The sequence below is a fragment of the Nerophis lumbriciformis genome, linkage group LG01, assembly GCF_033978685.3.
Source record: "Nerophis lumbriciformis linkage group LG01, RoL_Nlum_v2.1, whole genome shotgun sequence".
Classification (NCBI taxonomy): Eukaryota; Metazoa; Chordata; class Actinopteri; order Syngnathiformes; family Syngnathidae; genus Nerophis; species Nerophis lumbriciformis.
In genome coordinates this window covers 17,416,476-17,436,749 of record NC_084548.2, presented here as the reverse complement: position 1 = coordinate 17,436,749, position 20,274 = coordinate 17,416,476, and the positions used below count along the sequence as shown (strand labels likewise).

The following is a 20,274-nucleotide window of genomic DNA, read 5'->3' as shown; positions in this document are numbered from 1 at the left end:
TTATTTGTTGTAATAAAAAAACAAGGAATGAGCCCCCATATTTAGCCAAAAATGAACACAGCATCAGATTACAGATACACTGTGGCAATCATTGGTACTGCACACTCTTGGAGTTGCTGCGTTTTTCTTTATTTATTGCATTGAACAAAGAGAGGATAGTCTACCAAGTCGAATTCATTGTGTGTTAAACATACTTGGCCAATAAAGCTGGTTCTGGTTTTAAGTTTCCTGTTGCATTCTGTGATCGCTGCTAAACAGAAATCTGACTCAAACTAGTTACCGTATTATTCGGAGTATAAGTCGCTCCGGAGTATAAGTTGCACCGGCCGAAAATGCATAATAAAGAAGGAAAAAAACATATGTAAGTCGCACAGGAGTATAAGTCGCATTTTTTGGGGAAATTTATTTGATAAAACCCAACACCAAGAATACACATTTGAAAGGCAATTTAAAATAAATAAAGAATAGTGAACAACAGGCTGAATAAGTGTACGTTATATGACACATAAATAACCAACTGAGAACGTGCCTGGTATGTACAAAATAATTGGTCTAAAGCTACCCATATTATGGTAAGAGTCATTCAAATAACTATAACATATAGAACATGCTATACGTTTACCAAACAATCTGTCACTCCTAATCGCTAAATCCCATGAAATCTTATACGTCTAGTCTCTTACGTGAATGAGCTAAATAATATTATTTGATTGTTTACGGTAATGTGTTAATAATTTCACACATAAGGCGCTCCTGAGTATAAGTCGCACCCCCGGTCAAACTATGAAAAAAACTGCGACTTATAGTCGGAAAAATACGGTATGCGTTTAGCTGCCCCTAAATACTATCTGCATAGATGCAGTGTTACAACTACATGTGTGATCTTTTAACATCAGAATTCTCTTTAAAATGTGATGATAATATACAGCCGTGGTCAAAAGTTTACATACACTTGTAAAGAACATAATGTCATGGCTGTCTTGAGTTTCAAATAATTTCTACAACTCTTATTTTTTTGTGATAGAGTGATTGAAGCACATACTTGTTGGTCACAAAAAACATTCATGAAGTTTGGTTATTTTATGAATGTTTTATGGGTCTACTGAAAATGTGACCAAATCTGCTGGGTCAAAAAGTATACATACAGCGATGTTAATATTTGGTTACATGTCCCTTGGCAAGTTTCACTGCAATAAGGTGCTTTTTGTAGCCATCCACAAGCTTCTGGCAAGCTTCTGGTTGAATTTTTGACCACTCCTCTTGACAAAATTGGTGCAGTTCAGCTAAATGTGTTGGTTTTCTGACATGGACTTGTTTCTTCAGCATTGACCACATGTTTAAGTCAGAACTTTGTGAATAAAATAAATAAAAACCTTAATTCTAGCCTGATTTAGCCATTCCTTTACCACTTTTGACGTGTGTTTGGGTGGGGTCATTGTCCTGTTGGAACACCCAACTGCGCCCAAGACCCAACCTCCGGGCTGATGATTTTAGGTTGTCCTGAAGAATTTGGAGGTGATGCTCCTTTTTCATTGTCCCATTTATTCTCTGTAAAGCACCAGTTTAGCATAATATTACCGCCACCATGCTTGACGGTAGGCATGATGTTCCTGGGATTAAAGGCCTCACCTTTTCTCCTCCAAACATATTGCTGGGTATTGTGGCCAAACAGCTCAATTTTTGTTTCATTTGACCACAGAACTTTGCTCCATGTGATGTCAGATGACACAAAAATTGAGCTGTTTGGCCACAATACCCAGCAAAAAAATTCAACCAGAAGCTTGTGGATGGCTACCAAAGGCGCCTTATTGCAGTGAAACTTGCTAAGGGACATGTAACCAAATATTAACATTGCTTTATGTATACTTTTGACCCAGCAGATTTGGTCACATTTTCAGTAGACCCATAATAAAGTCATAAAAGAACCAAACTTCATGAATGTTTTTTGTGACAAACAAGTATGTGCTTCAATCACTCTATCACAAAAAAATAAGAGTTGTAGAAATTATTGGAAACTCAAGACAGCCCTGACATTATGTTCTTTACAAGTGTCTGTAAACTTTTGAACACGACTGAATACAGGATATGTTAAGCGTGAGCTACTTTTATTTATTTATTTTTCTTTTAATTGTGGTCTTGTTTTCAAACTGTTTTACACAGTTTATATATTTTACCAACATTAATATTTGACTCTAGTTTTAACAATTGTTACGAATGCTCTTTATAGTGGAGGTCGTGACCTCAAAAAGCAGAAGACAGCAGGCCATGTTCAGGTAAATGAGAATTTGATGTTCCAATGTACAAAACAAACAGAGTGCCTAAAGGTCACGCACAAAAGAGGCACAGGGAAAGCTGTGCATCAAAAAGGGCAAGCTGGATTGGCGAGCGAACAAACAAAACACAATCCAAGGTGAAAAATTATCAAAGTCCACATACCGTGTGCGTTCTTCCAACAAACCAACAGACACCAAACCTATGCAATGATTCCACACCCAACTGGGCTGTGAGAATGGCTTAAATAGTCCTCAGGTAATGATCCAAGCAGTATCACTAATCACCCCGAGGTGAAGAAGATAGCATTCAACAGCATGGCTGAAGCTCCTGCTGCAACAACACAAACAAAACAGGACGTGAAACCAAAATAAGAGCGCAACGCAATAAGTAAACCGAAACACAAGAATAAGAATGACCTGGCGCACCAAGTCGTAACAACCATACTACATATAATACTATATATACAGTGCATCTGCAACGTATTCACAGCGCTTTACTATTTCCACATTTTGTTTTGCTAAATCTGTATTCCAAAAAGTAATACATTTATTTTTGTCCTCAAAATTCTACAGACAATACCCCATATCAACAATGTAAACCAGGGGTGCTCATTACGATATAATAGTCCAAAAAATGAGCGATCATAAATCTTCACTATGACATCACTTTCGTCACTTGATTGACATTCACGGCACCCAAGGGTCTTCTGAGATGACGCTGGCTGCTGCCAGCTCATTAAAATTACCGTCTGGAAGGCGAGAAACACTTTATTTCAACAGACTCTGGCGCCGTACCTGTCGTCAAAACTCCAAAGACCGACTGCACAGTTGCACAGTTGCGCTAACAAAATAAGAGTCTCAGAAAGCTGTCGTGCACAAGCTAGCAAGCTACGGAGTTTGCCGACAATGTATTTCTTGTAAAGTGTATACAAAGGAGTACGGAAGCTGGACAAATAAGATGCCAAAAACCAATCACTTTCATGTGGTATTGGTCAGAAAGGAGGACTTTTTTTCTCCTCCATTCGAAAATGCGGACGTTATCATCACCACTGTCTGATTCCAATCAATGCAAGTCATCAGAATCAGGTAATACACCAACTTATATTCTTGTCTTCATGAAAGAAAGGAATCTATATGTGTTAAACATGCTTGTATTATCTTTAAACACCTTTAACTTATTAACAATATTAACTATATGTGTTAAACATGCTTGTATTATCTTTAAACACCTTTAACTTGTTAACAATATTAACTATATGTGTTAAACATGCTTGTATTATCTTTAAACACCTTTAAGTTGTCAACAATATTAACTATATGTATTAAACATTCTTGTATTATCATTAAACACCTTTAATTTATTAACAATATTAACTATGTGTTAAACATGCTTGTATTATCATTAAACACCTTTAACTTGTTAACAATATTAACTATGTGTGTTAAACATGCTAACATTATCTTTAAACACCTTTAACTTGTTAACAATATTAACTTTATGTATTAAACATACTTGTATTATCATTAAACACCTTTAATTTTTTAACAATATTAACTATATGTGTTAAACATGCTTGCATTATCATTAAACACCTTTAACTTGTTAACAAAAACATATATTTCATAAATAAGTAAATATAAATTATATATATGAATGAGGTAGATCCCCACGACTTGATCAATTGAAAAGTAGCTCGCCTGCAGAAAAAGTGTGAGCACCCCTGATGTAAACGTTTTTTTTTATTTTCTTCCAAATGTATTAAGAATAAAAAAACAAAAAAATCACATGTACATTTGTATTCACAGCATTCGCTCAATACTTTGATATATATATTACATATTGTTATGAACATGTTTGTATATATATATATATATATATATATATATATATATATATATATATATATATATTAGGGCTGCAACAACTAATCGATTATAAAAATAGTTGGCGATTAATTTAGTCATCGATTAGCTGGATCTATGCTATGCGCATGCGCTGAGGCTAGGTTTTTTTTTATTTTTTATAAACTTTTATTTATAAACTGCAACGTTTACAAACAGCTGAAAACAATAATCAAAATAAGTACAAAAACAGTACAAAACAGCGCCAGAGCGGCGCTGAGGCTAAGTCTCATGAGGTGGCGGTAAGCCAGCCAATGATGTGTCATGTGCAGCTCACGTGACGACGCCGTCTCCTTTGCTGGAAACATTCGAAAAATGGCGAAGGAAAACAGTACGGATAGTTTGTTGGAGCCATGGATGAAGGGAAGAACTCACGGTACGTAACTTTTTAAGTCCATAGTCCTGGTACATTGACCCGTTGTGTCCGTCTTTGTGTGTTTTTGATATTTTGTTAACGAGGACATTTTTTTAAGGAAGCGAAGCAGCAACTGTTGTGTATTAACTTTCAATGTTAGGAACTTCTTGGAGAGTGCCTTTTCTGTGTTGTTTTGAGTGGCAACAGGCATTCATGAGTTCAGCTTTTTTGTGAGTAACGTTAACGTTATGCCTTGGCTGATAATGTGTCTCCGGCACATTTGACTCCGTTTTGAGAGAGAAAACGCACGGTTACCAATTTCAAAATGAATGTAACGGACAGAAATATCTCAGGTTGGTTTCATAATGGATCAATGTAGCCCGGCCCGATAAAGCTATATAAATATATTTAGATTTGAGTGACGCTTTAGTATAACTACCGTATTTTTCGGAGTATAAGTTGCACCGGAGTATAAGTCGCACCTGCCGAAAATGCATAATAAAGAAGGGAAAAAACATATATAAGTCGCACACGAATATAAGTAGCATTTTTGAGGTAAATTTATTTGATAAAACCCAACACCAAGAATAGACATTTGAAAGGCAATTTAAAATAAATAAAGAATAGTGAACAACAGGCTGAATAAGTGTACGTAATATGACGCATAAATAACCAACTGAGAACGTGCCTCGTATGTTAACGTAACATATTATGGTAAGAGTCATTCAAATAATTATAACATATAGAACATGCTATACGTTTACCAAACAATCTGTCACTCCTAATCGCTAAATCCCATGAAATTGTATACGTCTGGTCTCTTACATGAATGAGCTAAATAATATTATTTGATATTTTTACGGTAATGTGTTCATAATTTCACACATAAGTCGCTCCTGAGTATAAGTCGCAGTATAAGTCAAACTATGAAAAAAACTGCAACTTATAGTCCGAAAAATACGGTAAACGTTATGAAGGTGCTGGAATATTTCATGCTATAATTCCGAGGCAGCCTAAAATGAATCATTTATTATTCACAACAGAAACGTGTACAATATATGATTCAGTTCTGATCTGATGAGTTACATTTCTGTGTTATTGTTGGTGTATGCTGCATCCCCAATGTTCATTTATTTCATTTAGCTTTTTTTTTTTTAATGTGGTGACATATTTGCCTTTTATGTCAGAAATTATTAATTCAATCAACTATGTATGTATTGAGTTACATGCAAATGATGCTACTATGTATGTTCATTATATGGTTTCTCTCATTTCAGAAAGAAACAAGCAAGCATTAGTGACTTGGTACAAAGGAAGGTGTGCACACCGCAGCAAGCGGCTGCATTGACTGATGGTATCCTGAATATGTTGCTAACTGACATGAGGCCACCATCAATGGTGGAGGATGTAGGTTTTAGACAAATGATTCACGTCCTCAACCCTGGTTACACTCTTCCCTCGAGGACCCATTTTACCAAAGTAAAATACCAAGAGGAAGTACGAGCAGACATTCCAAGCAGTGTAGACTGACATAAAAGCCACCCAGAGCAAAATTGCTCTCACTACTGACGTGTGGACAAGTGTAGCCACGGAAGCCGACCTTGGCAATACATGCCATTCCATTGGAGACGAATGGAACATGAAGTCAATCTGCCTTACGACCATGCCACTCGAGGAAAGACATTCAGCATCCAACATTGCAGAATGGTTGGAATAGGTAGTAGCCATGTTTGAAATTCCCCCAAGCAAAAGTATTGCTATTGTGCATGACAATGGTGCATATTATTAAAAAAAAACATTTTTGTAACATTTTCCTTGTTTTATTTGGCAAGTTGAAAGAACATGGTGCCAGTATGCTGTATTTTTTTCAATAAAATACTGGAAAGGATAGAAATGTAGTTTGTCTCTTTTATCCGATTATTAATCGATTAATCAAAGTAATAATCGACAGATTAATCGATTATCAAATTAGTTGTTAGTTGCAGCCCTAATATATATATATATATATATATATATATATATATATATATATATATATATATATATATATATATATATATATATATATATATATACCGTATTTTTCGGACTATAAGTCGCTTTTTTTTTTTCATAGTTTGGCCGGGGGTGCGACTTATGTGTGAAATTATTAACACATTAACGTAAAATATCAAATAATATTATTTAGCTCATTCACGTAAGAGACTAGACGTATAAGATTTCATGGGATTTAGCGATTAGGAGTGACAGATTGTTTGGTAAACGTATAGCATGTTCTATATGTTATAATTATTTGAATGGCTCTTACCATAATATGTTACGTTAACATACCAGGCACGTTCTCAGTTGGTTATTTATGCCTCATATAACGTACACTTTTTCAGCCTGTTGTTCACTATTCTTTATTTATTTTAAATTGCCTTTAAAATGTCTATTCTTGGTGTTGGGTTTTATCAAATACATTTCCCCAAAAAATGCGACTTATTCTCCAGTGTGACTTATATATGTTTTTTTCCTTCTTTATTATGCATTTTCGGCCGGTGCGACTTATACTCCGGAGCGACTTATACTCCGGAGCGACTTATACTCCGAAAAATACGGTATATATATATATACATATATATATATATATATATATATATATATATATATATATATATATATATATATATATATATATATATATATATATATATATATATATATATATTTGTGTGTGTGTGTATATATATATATATATATATATACATATATATATATATATATATATATATATATATATATATATATATATATATATATATATATATATATATTTATAATGTATACATATATTTATATATATATATACATATATGTATATATATATATGTGTGTATATGTATGTATGTATGTATGTATATATATATATATATATATATATATATATATATATATATATATATATATATATATATATATATATATATATATATATATATATATATGTATATATATATATATATATATATATATGTATATATATATATATATATATATATATATATATATATATATATGTGTATATACTGTATACAACTAAAATACAATGGAGGGTTTTGAAGTTGTTTTAGAGGGCTTTGAAGGTTACAAAAGTGACTCTCATTAGCCAAATCTTGCAAGCGTTTTTTTTTTCTTTAGAGTCCTAAAAAAAGAGACTTGTGTTTTGGTCTCTCATAATGATTCTGAACAATAGGCAAAATTCTAAAAAAAGTGAACTTTTAGATGCGGCGCAATTCGGACATGGACGATAATAGAATCGATTAGTAAACGTCAATAATCGATATTTGATTTATTTTTTGTAAATAAGGTAATGCAGACAGTTCTAAACTTTGGCGTACTGCGGCGAGCCACCTCACTGAGAGATCCAACCAGCTTCTTTAGTATCGGGCACTTACGGTGCAGTTTTGCACACATTTTCATTAATTTAATACATGTGGGAATTAATTTATTGTTCCTTATTCCAAATGATTTTTTTTTTAATTTGCAAGTGATAAACGCTTATTTAGTGGAACGAAAATAAATGTAAAACTGCATAATACACATAAATTAAAGATGCACCAATATTTGTTTTTTAATCGAATCGTAGCTCCTGAATTGTAATCATAATCGAATCGTGAGGTGCCTTAAGATTCCCCCTTCTAAATATCACTGATGCATCTTGTCAAACTTATACTGTATAATGATTATACAGTATAAGTTTGACAAGGTTATGTTTTGAAGCATTTTATGGATTATACTATAATCCATAAAATGCTTCAAAACATAACCAGTGAATATCCAGTCTCCCATTTATTGCAACAATTCAGTTTTGTACAGTCAAAGCCCCAATGGTAACACTTTCTATTTGTCATCTCCCATTGAGGGCCAGTGAAAGGAACATGTGGACATAAAAGAATGTGACATGTCAGACAAGGTTAGAGCTTTTCATTTCTGCAGGAGGCCTCCCACTAAAAGCTTGAATCAGCCACAGCAACCTTTTGTAAGCTTTTTGGTTGGTCATTTCAGGTTAAGACATTTTGGTTTAATGCCTGCAGCATGCGCATAAAAGTGTGTTATTATTTCCGCCAAGGATGTCTTTTCGTTTGCAAGGTTTGTTAGTTTGTTTATCTCCAACTTTACAATTTCTGATCTATAAACCTGCATTTTTTTATGATGGCCAGGTATTCTTCCGGGGATAAATCCAGATACATGTTAACTTTCACCTCTCTGTTTTACAATTTGCTATGCTTTGTGTTTGAAGAGTCAGTATTTGCAATGTGCAAGTATATCTGGACAATTGATTCACTTTTAACAAGGAGAATCCCTTGCAACGTATCCTTGTATGTGTGTGAAATCAAGTTGTGAAATCAAAGTATTTCAGAATGCAAGCAAAAATATAAAACACATTATAAAACAATTTATAAAATTAAGAATTAAAAAAGCAGAACAGAAAAATATTATTTCGAATAGTTTATAAACACATGCAAATTACTGTCAGCTTACCAAATGTTTCAACATCAATGGCTCTAATTGAAATAACTGAAGAAAAATACGAACACAGTCGGTCGTAAACAATGTGCAGCCACAGTATTTACATCTAAGACATTTGATGCAATCAATCACTGTTTCCTTATTAGGGATGTAACGGTATGAATATTTCACAGAGTATCATGGTTAAGGTGACCAAAATGATCACTGTTCTCAATATTATTGCAGTATCGTTGAATGTGCTCAAAAAGTACTTGTACACACACTGAAACATTATTATTTCTTTAAAAAAAATTAAATAGACCCACTGTTTAAAAAGCCCACTATTTTCCATGCTGTGTGTTTCTTATGCTTCACTGATACGAGTGCTATGGCGGACATTGTGGTGTCCTACTCTGTTCAGTGGTTCTTGAACACACCGTAAAAACACCACTGTGTCATGTTTCTTCGAGAATATATCGATGTCGATCACTGTGTTCTCAGAGAGCACAGCTTATAGGTTCAATGTGCACAATTGAATACTGTAGCTTTTTAATGTGTTTTTACAAGTTTAGATTTGGGTATGTCGTTTCTTAATGGTGAAATACTTTAATGTCACTTGTTTTCATGTGAGCTCTCGCCAGTCTGTCCTTGAGTGTGTAAAAGTGTGGCTATTAATCATGTTTTTTTGATAATTTTAATTTAAATCAGTAATACTAATTGTCGAGAGTTATGCCGCAGTTATCATATATCGCTTATCATTACATCCCAAATACTAATCAATAAATTGTGTGGTTTTGAACTGGGTGAAAAGCTACTCAACGAACAGGTAACAATATGTGAGGCTAAGAGATCACACAACACATGGCTTAAATATGTCTTGTGGTGTACCCTCGGGTCCAGTTCTAGGACCAAAATTATTCAATGTATACATCAGTGACATTTGTAAAGACACAAAATACCTAATGCTAATACTATTAGCAGGTGATTCAGGGAATAATGCACACAAATTAATAAACATTATTAAGTTAAAAATAAGCAATCTAAAAAGATGGTTTTATAAAAAACAGATTATCCCTGAAATGAAGAAATGCTAAAATAATGTTATTTGGAAATACAAAAATACCCGCAACCCTCGTTAGGGTGGAAATTATCGCAGCTGACTTTGGGTGAAACGAGGGTTACACCCTAGACTGGTCGCCAGTCAATCATTGGGCACATGCAGACAAACACAGATTAGTAAAAGGGAGGCTTCTCAGAGGGTGAGATAACGCCTGGAAATTACTGGCTTAGAATTACCAAAGGTATAGAAGTTTGTGTCCATGTCACTAGACTGGTCGCCAGTCAATCATTGGGCACATGCAGACAAACATGGACACATTCACACTTCCATCCATCCATCCAATTTTTGTACCGCTTATTCTCATTTGGGTCGCGGAGGTACACTGGAGCTTATCTCAGCCAACTTGGAGTGAGAGGCGGGGTACCCCCTATCCCGGTCGCCAGCCAATCACAGGGCACAACGGACAATCATTCACACTCACATTCATACCTATGGATAATTTAGAACCTCCAATTAACCTATTATGCAATTTAGTTAGTTAGTAAATTTCAGTTTATTTCGAACATACATACGATATAATTACAATGTAATCATAATATCTTATCTTGGAGGGGAGGGAACAGGTGGTAGAGGTGAACGGCACCATGCCCCCCCCCTCTCGGTGAGCTGTGGAGTCCCCCAAGGCAGTATATTAGGGCCTTTACTGTTCTTAATATACATAAACGACTTGTCATCGGCATGCGACTGTGAATTGTTCTTGTTTGCGGATGACTCGGCCTTGCTGGTAACAGACAAGGACAAGTCACAGGTGGAGAAAATCCCCAGTGCTGAGCTCTGTAGAACTTGCACCTGGCTCACTGACAACAAGCTATCCATACACTTGGGTAAAACGGAATCCATCCTTTTTGGGGTCCCACATCAACCTTAAGAAAGTCAATGACTTCACTATAAAAGTGGGTGACATTGTTATCACCAGGAAAGATGAGGTCACCTACCTAGGTTCCATTCTAGAGGCTAATCTTTCCTGTGATAAAATGGCAACCAAGGTAATCAAAAAGGTCAATCAACGAACGAGATTTCTCTATAGAATCTCCTCTCTGGTCAACAAAAGCACCATGAGGACTCTGGCGGGAACTCTTGTTCAACCCTTTTTCGATTACGCATGCACCTCCTGGTACCCTAGCACCTCAGAAACCCTCAAATCTAAACATCCCAGAACAAGCTAGTCAGATTACTTCTAGACCTCCACCCCAGATCCCCCCTCACTCCTACCCACTTCTCCAAAGTGGGCTGGCTCAGGGTGGAGGACCGAGTAAAACAACTTGCACTGAGCCTAGTCTATAAAGTCCGCTACACCTCCCTGATACCGAAGTACATGTCAAATTACTTCCTTGTGGTTATGACCGCCATAACCACAACACCAGGGTGAGCTCCACTAACCACGTTAAACCCAGATTCCGATCTAACAAAGGTCTTAACTCATTCTCTTTCTATGCCACATCAATGTGGAATGCGCTCCCAACAGGTATAAAAGAAAGGGCATCTCTATCCTCCTTCAAAACCGCAATAAAAGTACACCTCCAGGCAGCTACAACCCTAAACTAACACCCTCCCCGGATTGTTAATAATCAAATGTAAACAATCAAATGCAGATACTTTTTCTTATGCCTTCTGATATCTCTCTCTCTCTCTCTCTCTCTCTCTCTCTCCCCCCCCCCCCCCCCGGATTGTAAATAATGTAAATAATTCTATGTGATTATCTTGTGTGATGACTTTATTATGATGATAGTATATATCTGATAGTATATATATGTATCATGAATCAATTTAAGTGGACCCCGACAAGTTGAAAAACTTATTCGGGTGTTACCATTTAGTGGTCAATTGTACGGAATATGTACTTCACTGTGCAACCTACTAATAAAAGTCTCAATCAATCAATCAATCACATATTTCCAGTTGTTTCATTACAACACGTCTAAAAAGGAGTAGGGAGAAGCAGAGCTTATTTAATCCTACCCATTTTCATATCATAGGAGTTGTATCCCATTTCTTTGTTCTCTGTAACAGAACCGTGAGTAAATAAATAAGTAAATAGATTAAATATACCATAAGTAAGTAAACAAATATTAAATACATAATAAATATTAGACATATAAACATGTACACACTAAAGTTCTCATAAAAATATAGTTAAGTCATTTATGGTTCACCTCGGACAGGGGTTGGCAACCTAAAATGTTGACAGAGTCATATTGGACCAAAAATACAAAAAAACAAATCTGTCAGGAGCCGCAAAAAATTTAAAGCCTTATATAAGTCTTATAATGAAATCAACACATGATATAAGTGTCTATATTAGCTATATTAGACTGCAAGCTCTTTTCTGTGTGGCAGGTGTGGTATTTGGATTTGATGTTGTTCATGTTTGAGATTATTTGCTTGCACAGGTATTTGTTTTGTTTGCAACAGCCACCTGCCTGACGCCACACCGTGCTGAAAGAAACGTGTGTCGCAGGCTGACGCAAATCTTCGTTGACAGAAATGTTGAAATGTAATATATATTCAACACATTTTTACAACATTGGACAACATTAGTAAAACGCAGGCTTCTCAGAGGGTGAGATAACGCCTGGAAATTACTGTCTTAGAATAACCAAATTATTTTGTTTGTGTCCATGTTAAAAGAAAGTTAGGCTGTCTTTTTCTAATGGATTTATTACAATCTTTGGCAAGCTGGGTAACGTTTGCTGTGGTCTGAACAACGTGACACACACACAACTCAGAAATGCAGCCAATATTACAAACAGATATTGGGTCATGAGGCATGCAAATATAAATTAAATATGCAGAGTAATAGGAATGTCACGGTATGAACATTTCTCATCACGGTTATTGTGACCAAAATTATAACGGTTATCATTATTATCACAGTATTTTTAAAAGTGTTAACAATTTTAAAACTGTACTTACACTGTAATCTTTTAACCAAGTTGTATGTAACAAAAACACATCCAAAATGATTTCCTTTGTAGAAGAAACATTATTGCAGATAAAAACACTGTTTCATGGACCTCAAGTAGAAATTGAATGTACACATTAAAGCAACACAAGCAACACAAGCAACACAAACCAAGTAAAATAGCAGACAAAAATCAATAACATAAACAACAAAAATAAATGTGAATATTGTGCAGAATAGCACTTAATGGATAAACAAAACAAAAAATAAAAACAAATTTAATAATTTTGTAAGGTGGCACGTGTTGACAACATTGCATGGACATCTGGGGTGGTACCTCTGGATTGGGAGACTAGGGTGGTGATTCCTCTCTTTAAGAAGGGGAACCGGAGGGTGTGTACCCACTATCGTGGGATCACACTCCTCAGCCTTCTTGATAAGGTCTATTCAGGTGCACTGGAGAAGAGGCTACGCTGGATAGTCGAACCTCGGATTCAGAGGAGCAGTGTGGTTTTTGTCCTGGTCGTGGAACTGTGGACCAGCTCTATACTCTCGACAGGGTCCTTGAGGTTCCATGGGAGTTTTCCCAACTAGTCTACATGTGCTATGTGGACTTGGAGAAGACATTTGACCGTGTCCCTCGGTAAGTCCTGTGGGGAGTGCTCAGAGAGTATGGGGTATTGGACTTTCTGATTGTGACGGTCCGCTCCTTGTATGAGCTTGGTCCGCATTGTAAGTCGGACCCGTTTTCAATGAGGTTTGGACTCCGCCACGGCTGCCCTTTGTCATGGATTCTGTTCATACCTTTGTTTGTTTTCTGGGATTTACTTTATTTAACTGCAACCTTTATCAGTGTTCAAATAACAAATGTTTTGTCATCTCATCGAATCGAACGCAGGCTGTGAAGATTGTGTATTCGATGTGGATTCATTTTTACTTAGTTAGAGTCTCTAAATAGCCTGACATGCATTTTTTGGGGGTGCCGGAGGAAGCTGGAGTAACCCGGAGAAAACCAACACAAGCATTGGGAGAACATGTGAACTCTACAAAGATTTGAACCCGGATTGCCTGACTCTGACGCATACATTCTAATCACTACCCCACCGTGCTGCCTTTCTATTCAAGGGAACAAAATATAAAAATATCAGTTACACTATAATTTTACACAGGTGACAATTTAAGCCTTGTCAGGGATGAGTGTCGTGTTAGTGTTCATGTTTTTCCAGTTGGGTAAAACGGGAGCACTTGCTTTGACAAATTATTTAAATATAATTGTGTTACAGCTTACTGAATCTTTTCCCTGTATATTCTACTTTGACAGGTGGAGGCTAAATGATTCTTTCATCACGATGACTCCAGGGTCACGCTACTCCCTCATGGGAGGAAACTTACACATTGCACATCTGAATAAAGCAGACGACGCTGGCATCTTTCAATGTCTGGCATCAAACTCGTTTGGCACCATTGTCAGCAGAGAAGCAAGTCTTCACATTGCATGTAAGTGCATAGCTTGACACGATTCTTCAATACAAAAAATAATCCTGAAATTAATACGAAACATAATATGATCTCATGAGGATTTAAAAGGAAATATTATGAAAGCTTAAGTGTGGTTTACCACTGTTGTATGATGGCTTCCAACAACAAGTGATTGTCGTAGTTCAACAGTTGTACTTTTATTTTCTTGAATAGTACACAAGTGATAAGTGGTAATGTGTTTAGTATATTGTTAGGTATGAAGTCATAAAATGTATGAGTGGAAATAAACGTTTTAAGTAACATCCAAAATACCTACTTTGCCTGTTATTTATTGAATCAAAACATTGTCATTTGGAATAGGATTTTTGAGTAACTATTGTACATAGCTAACAAAATTAAGTCACTTCATGTTGAAAAGTAAAATATATTTTTATTGCAACAATATACATGATTTAAATGGATATATATTCTATAGCTGATTCTGCAAAGCTTCGGAAATGTACAAAATGTGATTGTGATATGCTAGTGGTCAACAACCTTCCTCCTTAGATGTTTGGGCCATGTCCAAATCTGCTCTCTCGTTGTTGTATATTTCTATTGAAATTCCTTAAAAATGCATGCCACATACTCTTATTTGGCCATATTTGAGCATATTCTAACACAGTGGTTCTCAACCTTTTTTCAGTGATGTACCCCCTGTGAACATTTTTTTAATTCAAGTACCCCCTAATCAGAGCAAAGCATTTTTGGTTGAAAAAAAGAGATAAAGAAGTAAAATACAGCACTATGTCATCAGTTTCTGATTTATTAAATTGTATAACAGTGCAAAATATTACTCATTTGTAGTGGTCTTTCTTAAAGTATTTGGAAAAAAATATATAAAAATAACAAAAAACTTGAAAAATAAACAAGTGATTCAATTATGAATAAAGATTTCTACACATAGAAGTAATAATCAACTTAAAGTGCCCTCTTTGGGGATTGTAATAGAGATCCATCTGGATTCATGAACTTAATTCTAAACATTTCTTCACAAAAAAGAAATCTTTAACATCAATATTTATGGAACATGTCCACAAAAAATCTAGCTGTCAACACTGAATATTGCATTGTTGCATTTCTTTTCACAGTTCCTTTTGACAGACATTTTAGTGAGGGTCAAACCATCATGGCATTGGGGAAACTCTGGGTTTATGGTAATGAATGGAATAACCTACTTGATTTGATGTTCAGTTTATGAACTTACATTCATATTTTGTTGAAGTATTATTCAATAAATATATTTATAAAGGATTTTTGAATTGTTACTATTTTTAGAATATTTTAAAAAAATGTCACGTACCCCTTGGCATACCTTCAAGTACCCCCAGGGGTACGTGTACCCCCATTTGAGAACCACTGTTCTAACACATGGTATGCATTTGTTTAGCTTGTGAATTATTTACTGTGAAAACAAGAATAACAACTTTAAACTTGGTTTTGTTCAAATCTGAGGTCATTTGAGTGAATTGACTATGTTGTTAGACTACAAAATGACTAAAATATGAAAATTAATATACAACTCAATTATTTTTATTCTGATAAAGGTTAGAGTGCATGTGAAAGGGAAAATACAAATTTAACTCTTTGACCACATGGTCATTCAAACTCCCTGGTCAAATAAAGACATTATGTGGGTGTGGAAAATATAACATGTATCTGTTTCAGAAAGGTCAAATTATTGGCATGTATCGAGAATTAAAAAAGCATTTAACAGATTGCTAAAACTACTAAAATTGGGTTATAAGAACAGTTAGAGAACTTGGTGTAATTGACCAAATCTTCCGTCGTCAATACAAGACCTTTGAAGAAAATTAATCAAAGCTACTGTAAACGCAGATCCAATGATGTAACAGAATAGAGGCTTCAATTTGAGCATTTCTAAAGTATTGTTATCCAATTCTTAAGAGACATGCTGACAAAAACAATGCAAAAAGATGGTTTTGTTGGCGCTATTTATGTTTTTGGTTTTATTTGAGCCGTTTACAAGTGTTTTGACTCGTCCCTATTAACATTTTTATTCAAACAGCATTTTGTTGAAAATATTTTGGATTGACTGGGGTGGTTTATAAGAAGGATACATACGTGTTTTGTAGTTTGGATATTTTCAAACTGCCTGATGTGTCCAAACTTCAGATCCATGTGATGAAGACTGTGTGATTGTGTGACTGGACCTTGACAGAACTCATATACTTGAGGCTTTACAGCCCTCATCCGTCTCATTTTATAAGAGTATAAGACATCTCTGATGGCAAGGTGAGCTTGGGGCCTGCACTCTTGATGGGCAGCACATTTCAAAATGACAGCCACAATATTGATGAACACATGGCACAGCTAGACAAAATTCTGATGTCTGTTTCTCTACCATAGAAGACTCAGATATGATCCTAGGCCAGGGTTGTAGCAGATATAGCCATTTTGGTGACATTCCGTGCTTCTCTGTCAGAAAGTCCAGAGTGTGTAGCACATATTGGTTGTGATCGTATTCATTCTTCCTATCAATTTTCAGACATTACCTGAATTGCATTTAATTGTGATGGCTTTCATTCATCTCCCATGACAGACCAAGAACTGCTTTTGTCAATTGTTGAGGGTATGTTTCAGTGCCAATATGTCATACATCATGTTTATTGCTCCTGGTTTAACTTAATCAAGTATGCTGTTTGATTGAGCGTGTCTCAGGTCAAAGAAATAAATCAGAGCGCTGCAGCCTGTTATGAGAGTCAGCCCTGGGTCATTTGTAACAGACTCTTGAGTTGGTGTAACGTAATATTCTCTTCCAATCACCTCAGGGCTGACATCTCCCTCGGCTGTATGTTGTGTTAGACAAAGACAAAGACACCCCCACCCCTCCACCCACCTCTTGGAGAGATGTCTTGGATCTACAGTTGTTGCTGATAATCTTATCAAGGCTTGAGAATACTGGAGGAAAATTATTTCTAGCAACACTACATCGTTTTTAACTATGTCTTTGTGTGATGTGACTCCCTGTGACACTAATGTCTTAGATTTGCCTCAGCCAATGATGTCTCTTCAAATCCAATTCCGCAGATGCATGGATCATATGTACAAGTTAAGAACATATGTAATCCTCTGCCAGATGGATGATAATAACAGTTTCTGTTACCATCTGCTACGGTCCTAAACCCCTGCAAGTACAAAGATTATTAATCCTGATGACGATACGGACTTATTTTAGCGGTTATATTTAATTCTTACATGTGGAGCAAATAATGATAATCTTAATGGTTGTATGATCAGATTGAGTTACCAAATGTGCTTTGGATATTTTATTTTTTTTTTAAATATTTTCACTTTTTTGGGAATTTTGCCTATCTTTCACAATCATTATGAAAGACATGATGACGGATGAATTTTTTTAATGCATTCTAAATGTTTAATCAATTTGATCAAAAGTCCGCTTACAATGGAACCTATGGGAACCGTTCAATTCTTTCTATAGAGCCCCTAACATCCAAACACCTCCATTAGGGTTTTATATACATGATGTACTGTAAGTATATATTTAATGTAGTAACATAATGATATGTAATATTTACCTTTTTTGCTCCTTTTAATTTCAAAACCGCATCACAGCGTTTGCTTTTTTTCACTTCATCACTGATTATTACTTACTGCAGACTTTATGAGAGTCAACACACATAATAAAACATCACTTAACGTACAAGGTCTGCTGTCATTAGGATGCAGACTGCTAGGATGTTCATATATTCCCGTTTAGATGAAGAATCAATCAGTCAATCAATCAAAGTTTATTTATTTAGCCCTTAATCACAAGTGTATAAAAGGGCTGCACAAGCCACAACAACATCCTCGGCTCAGATCCCATATCAGGGTAAGAAAAAACTCCATCCAATGGGAACAACGAGAAACCTTAAAAGGGGCCGCAGATGTGGTTTTAAGATGGGACTTAAATGCTTAAATGCTTTTACTGAGGTAGCATCTAACTGTGACCGGTAGGGGATTTCAGAGTACTGGAGCCCAAAAAGAAAACGCTCTAAAGCCCGCAGATTTTTTATGGGTTCTGGGAATCACTAATAAGCCGGAGTTCTTTGAACGCAGATTTCTGGTCGGGACATACTGTACAATACAATCAGGAAGATAGGATGGAGCTAGACCGTTTAGTATTTTATACATAAGTAGTAATACCTTAAAGTCACATCTTAATTGCACAGAAAGACAGTGCAGGTGAGCCAGTATAGGCGTAATATGATCAAACGTTCTTTGATTGATTGATTGAGACTTTTATTAGTAGGTTGCACAGTGAAGTACATATTCCGTACAATTGACCACAAAATGGTAACACCCGAATACGTTTTTCAACTTGTTTAAGTCGGGGTCCACTTAAATTGATTCATGATACAGATATATACTATCATCATAATACAGTCATCACACAAGATCATCACATTGAATTATTTACATTATTTACAATCCGTCTCATAATCCGTCTCATAATCCTCGCAAAATGTAAATTGGGTATTGTTTGCGCTTTTTGAATGGTTATTTATCGTTTTTCATGGCGCTCCCATTGGCTCCGGTGTAAAATAACTTTTTTTTTCCATCCATCCTTTACGGTTATTTAATATTTAGAATGCATTTAAAAAAATCCATCCGTCGCCATGTCTTTCATAAGGATTGTGAACGATAGGCAACATTTAAAAAAAAGAAAAGAAATGCAGTTCCCCTTTAAGTCGAAGGATTTTTAGCAAGCTTCAAAATAACATAAAAGATTGCAATGCCTGCAATACAGAGTTGCTGTCCTGATGAGGGAAAAAGCTCAGCCTATTTAGTGAGCGCCGTATAAATCCACAAGGGTATAACACTGTGTGTAATGAAGGGTGAAATGGCTGCATATATGAAAGCAAAGCAGGATGCAACTCCCCTGAATCTTGCCGCTCATAATTTCTTCTATCAAATTCAGTCCTGTAATTGCCCTCACTTTGCATTCTTTCCCTCGTACCCAACTATCTTACCTGTGTAATTACCTTCAAAGATTTTTATCACTTCATCTTTTTGACCTTTCTCAGCTCAAACCGTCGTGTGCTTATTACTCACGTGTATACCAAAAAACTCTCTTTTGGTAGCGAACTGGCTTTTGGGGTGTAACACTATACACCATATTCACATACGTACTTCGATTTTAAGGTCCTGGTTCAGTTTCTTTTTAGTATAGTAAATTAACAAAATAGAAGACAAAACTTCTTAGCATTTTTTGTTCATAGGGAACTCGACTTTTTTGGAATTTTGCCCATCATTCACACTTCTTATATAGGACAAGAACATAAGTTTTTCCCTTTTCTATGAATTCTAAATCTTGAAAAAGTGCTCGTATGAGACAGCTAACAATGTTGGTAATGGGATTAATTTATTGGCTCTTAACAAAAGGAACAAGGCACAACATTACTTGGAAGCATTTTTTCAATCTAAAGGTGTGAGGATTATTCTGAATTTAGCAGCTCAAGAAAGGAACAGCATCCCATCAGTTGGCATTCTAGTGAGTGCAGACATTATAAGTGACTGTTTTATCTTCTTATTTGAAATGTTTAGCACATAACAAATGCTGTTGCTCTGTGAAACTAATGCGCCCAGGTAACCGTTTTAGTATCGCTTAAAGGGGAACATTATCACCAGACCTATGTAAGCGTCAATATATACCTTGATGTTGCAGAAAAAAGACCATATATTTTTT

General features: G+C 35.5%; 1 protein-coding gene across 3 annotated transcripts in view; it reads left to right on the top strand.

Moving 5' to 3' along the window:
- cntn3a.1 (contactin 3a, tandem duplicate 1) overlaps window positions 1-20,274 on the top strand; it is a 228,057-nt gene that overhangs the window by 76,092 nt on the left and 131,691 nt on the right. For all 3 annotated transcript variants that reach the window (XR_009816915.1, XR_009816916.1, XM_061976479.1), the window contains exon 4: window positions 14,365-14,540. Coding sequence is in view for 1 of the 3 variants with exons in the window: in XM_061976479.1 (XP_061832463.1) it covers window positions 14,365-14,540 (176 nt within the window). In the remaining 2 variants the exon portion in view is untranslated. The remainder of the gene's footprint in view (window positions 1-14,364; window positions 14,541-20,274) is intronic.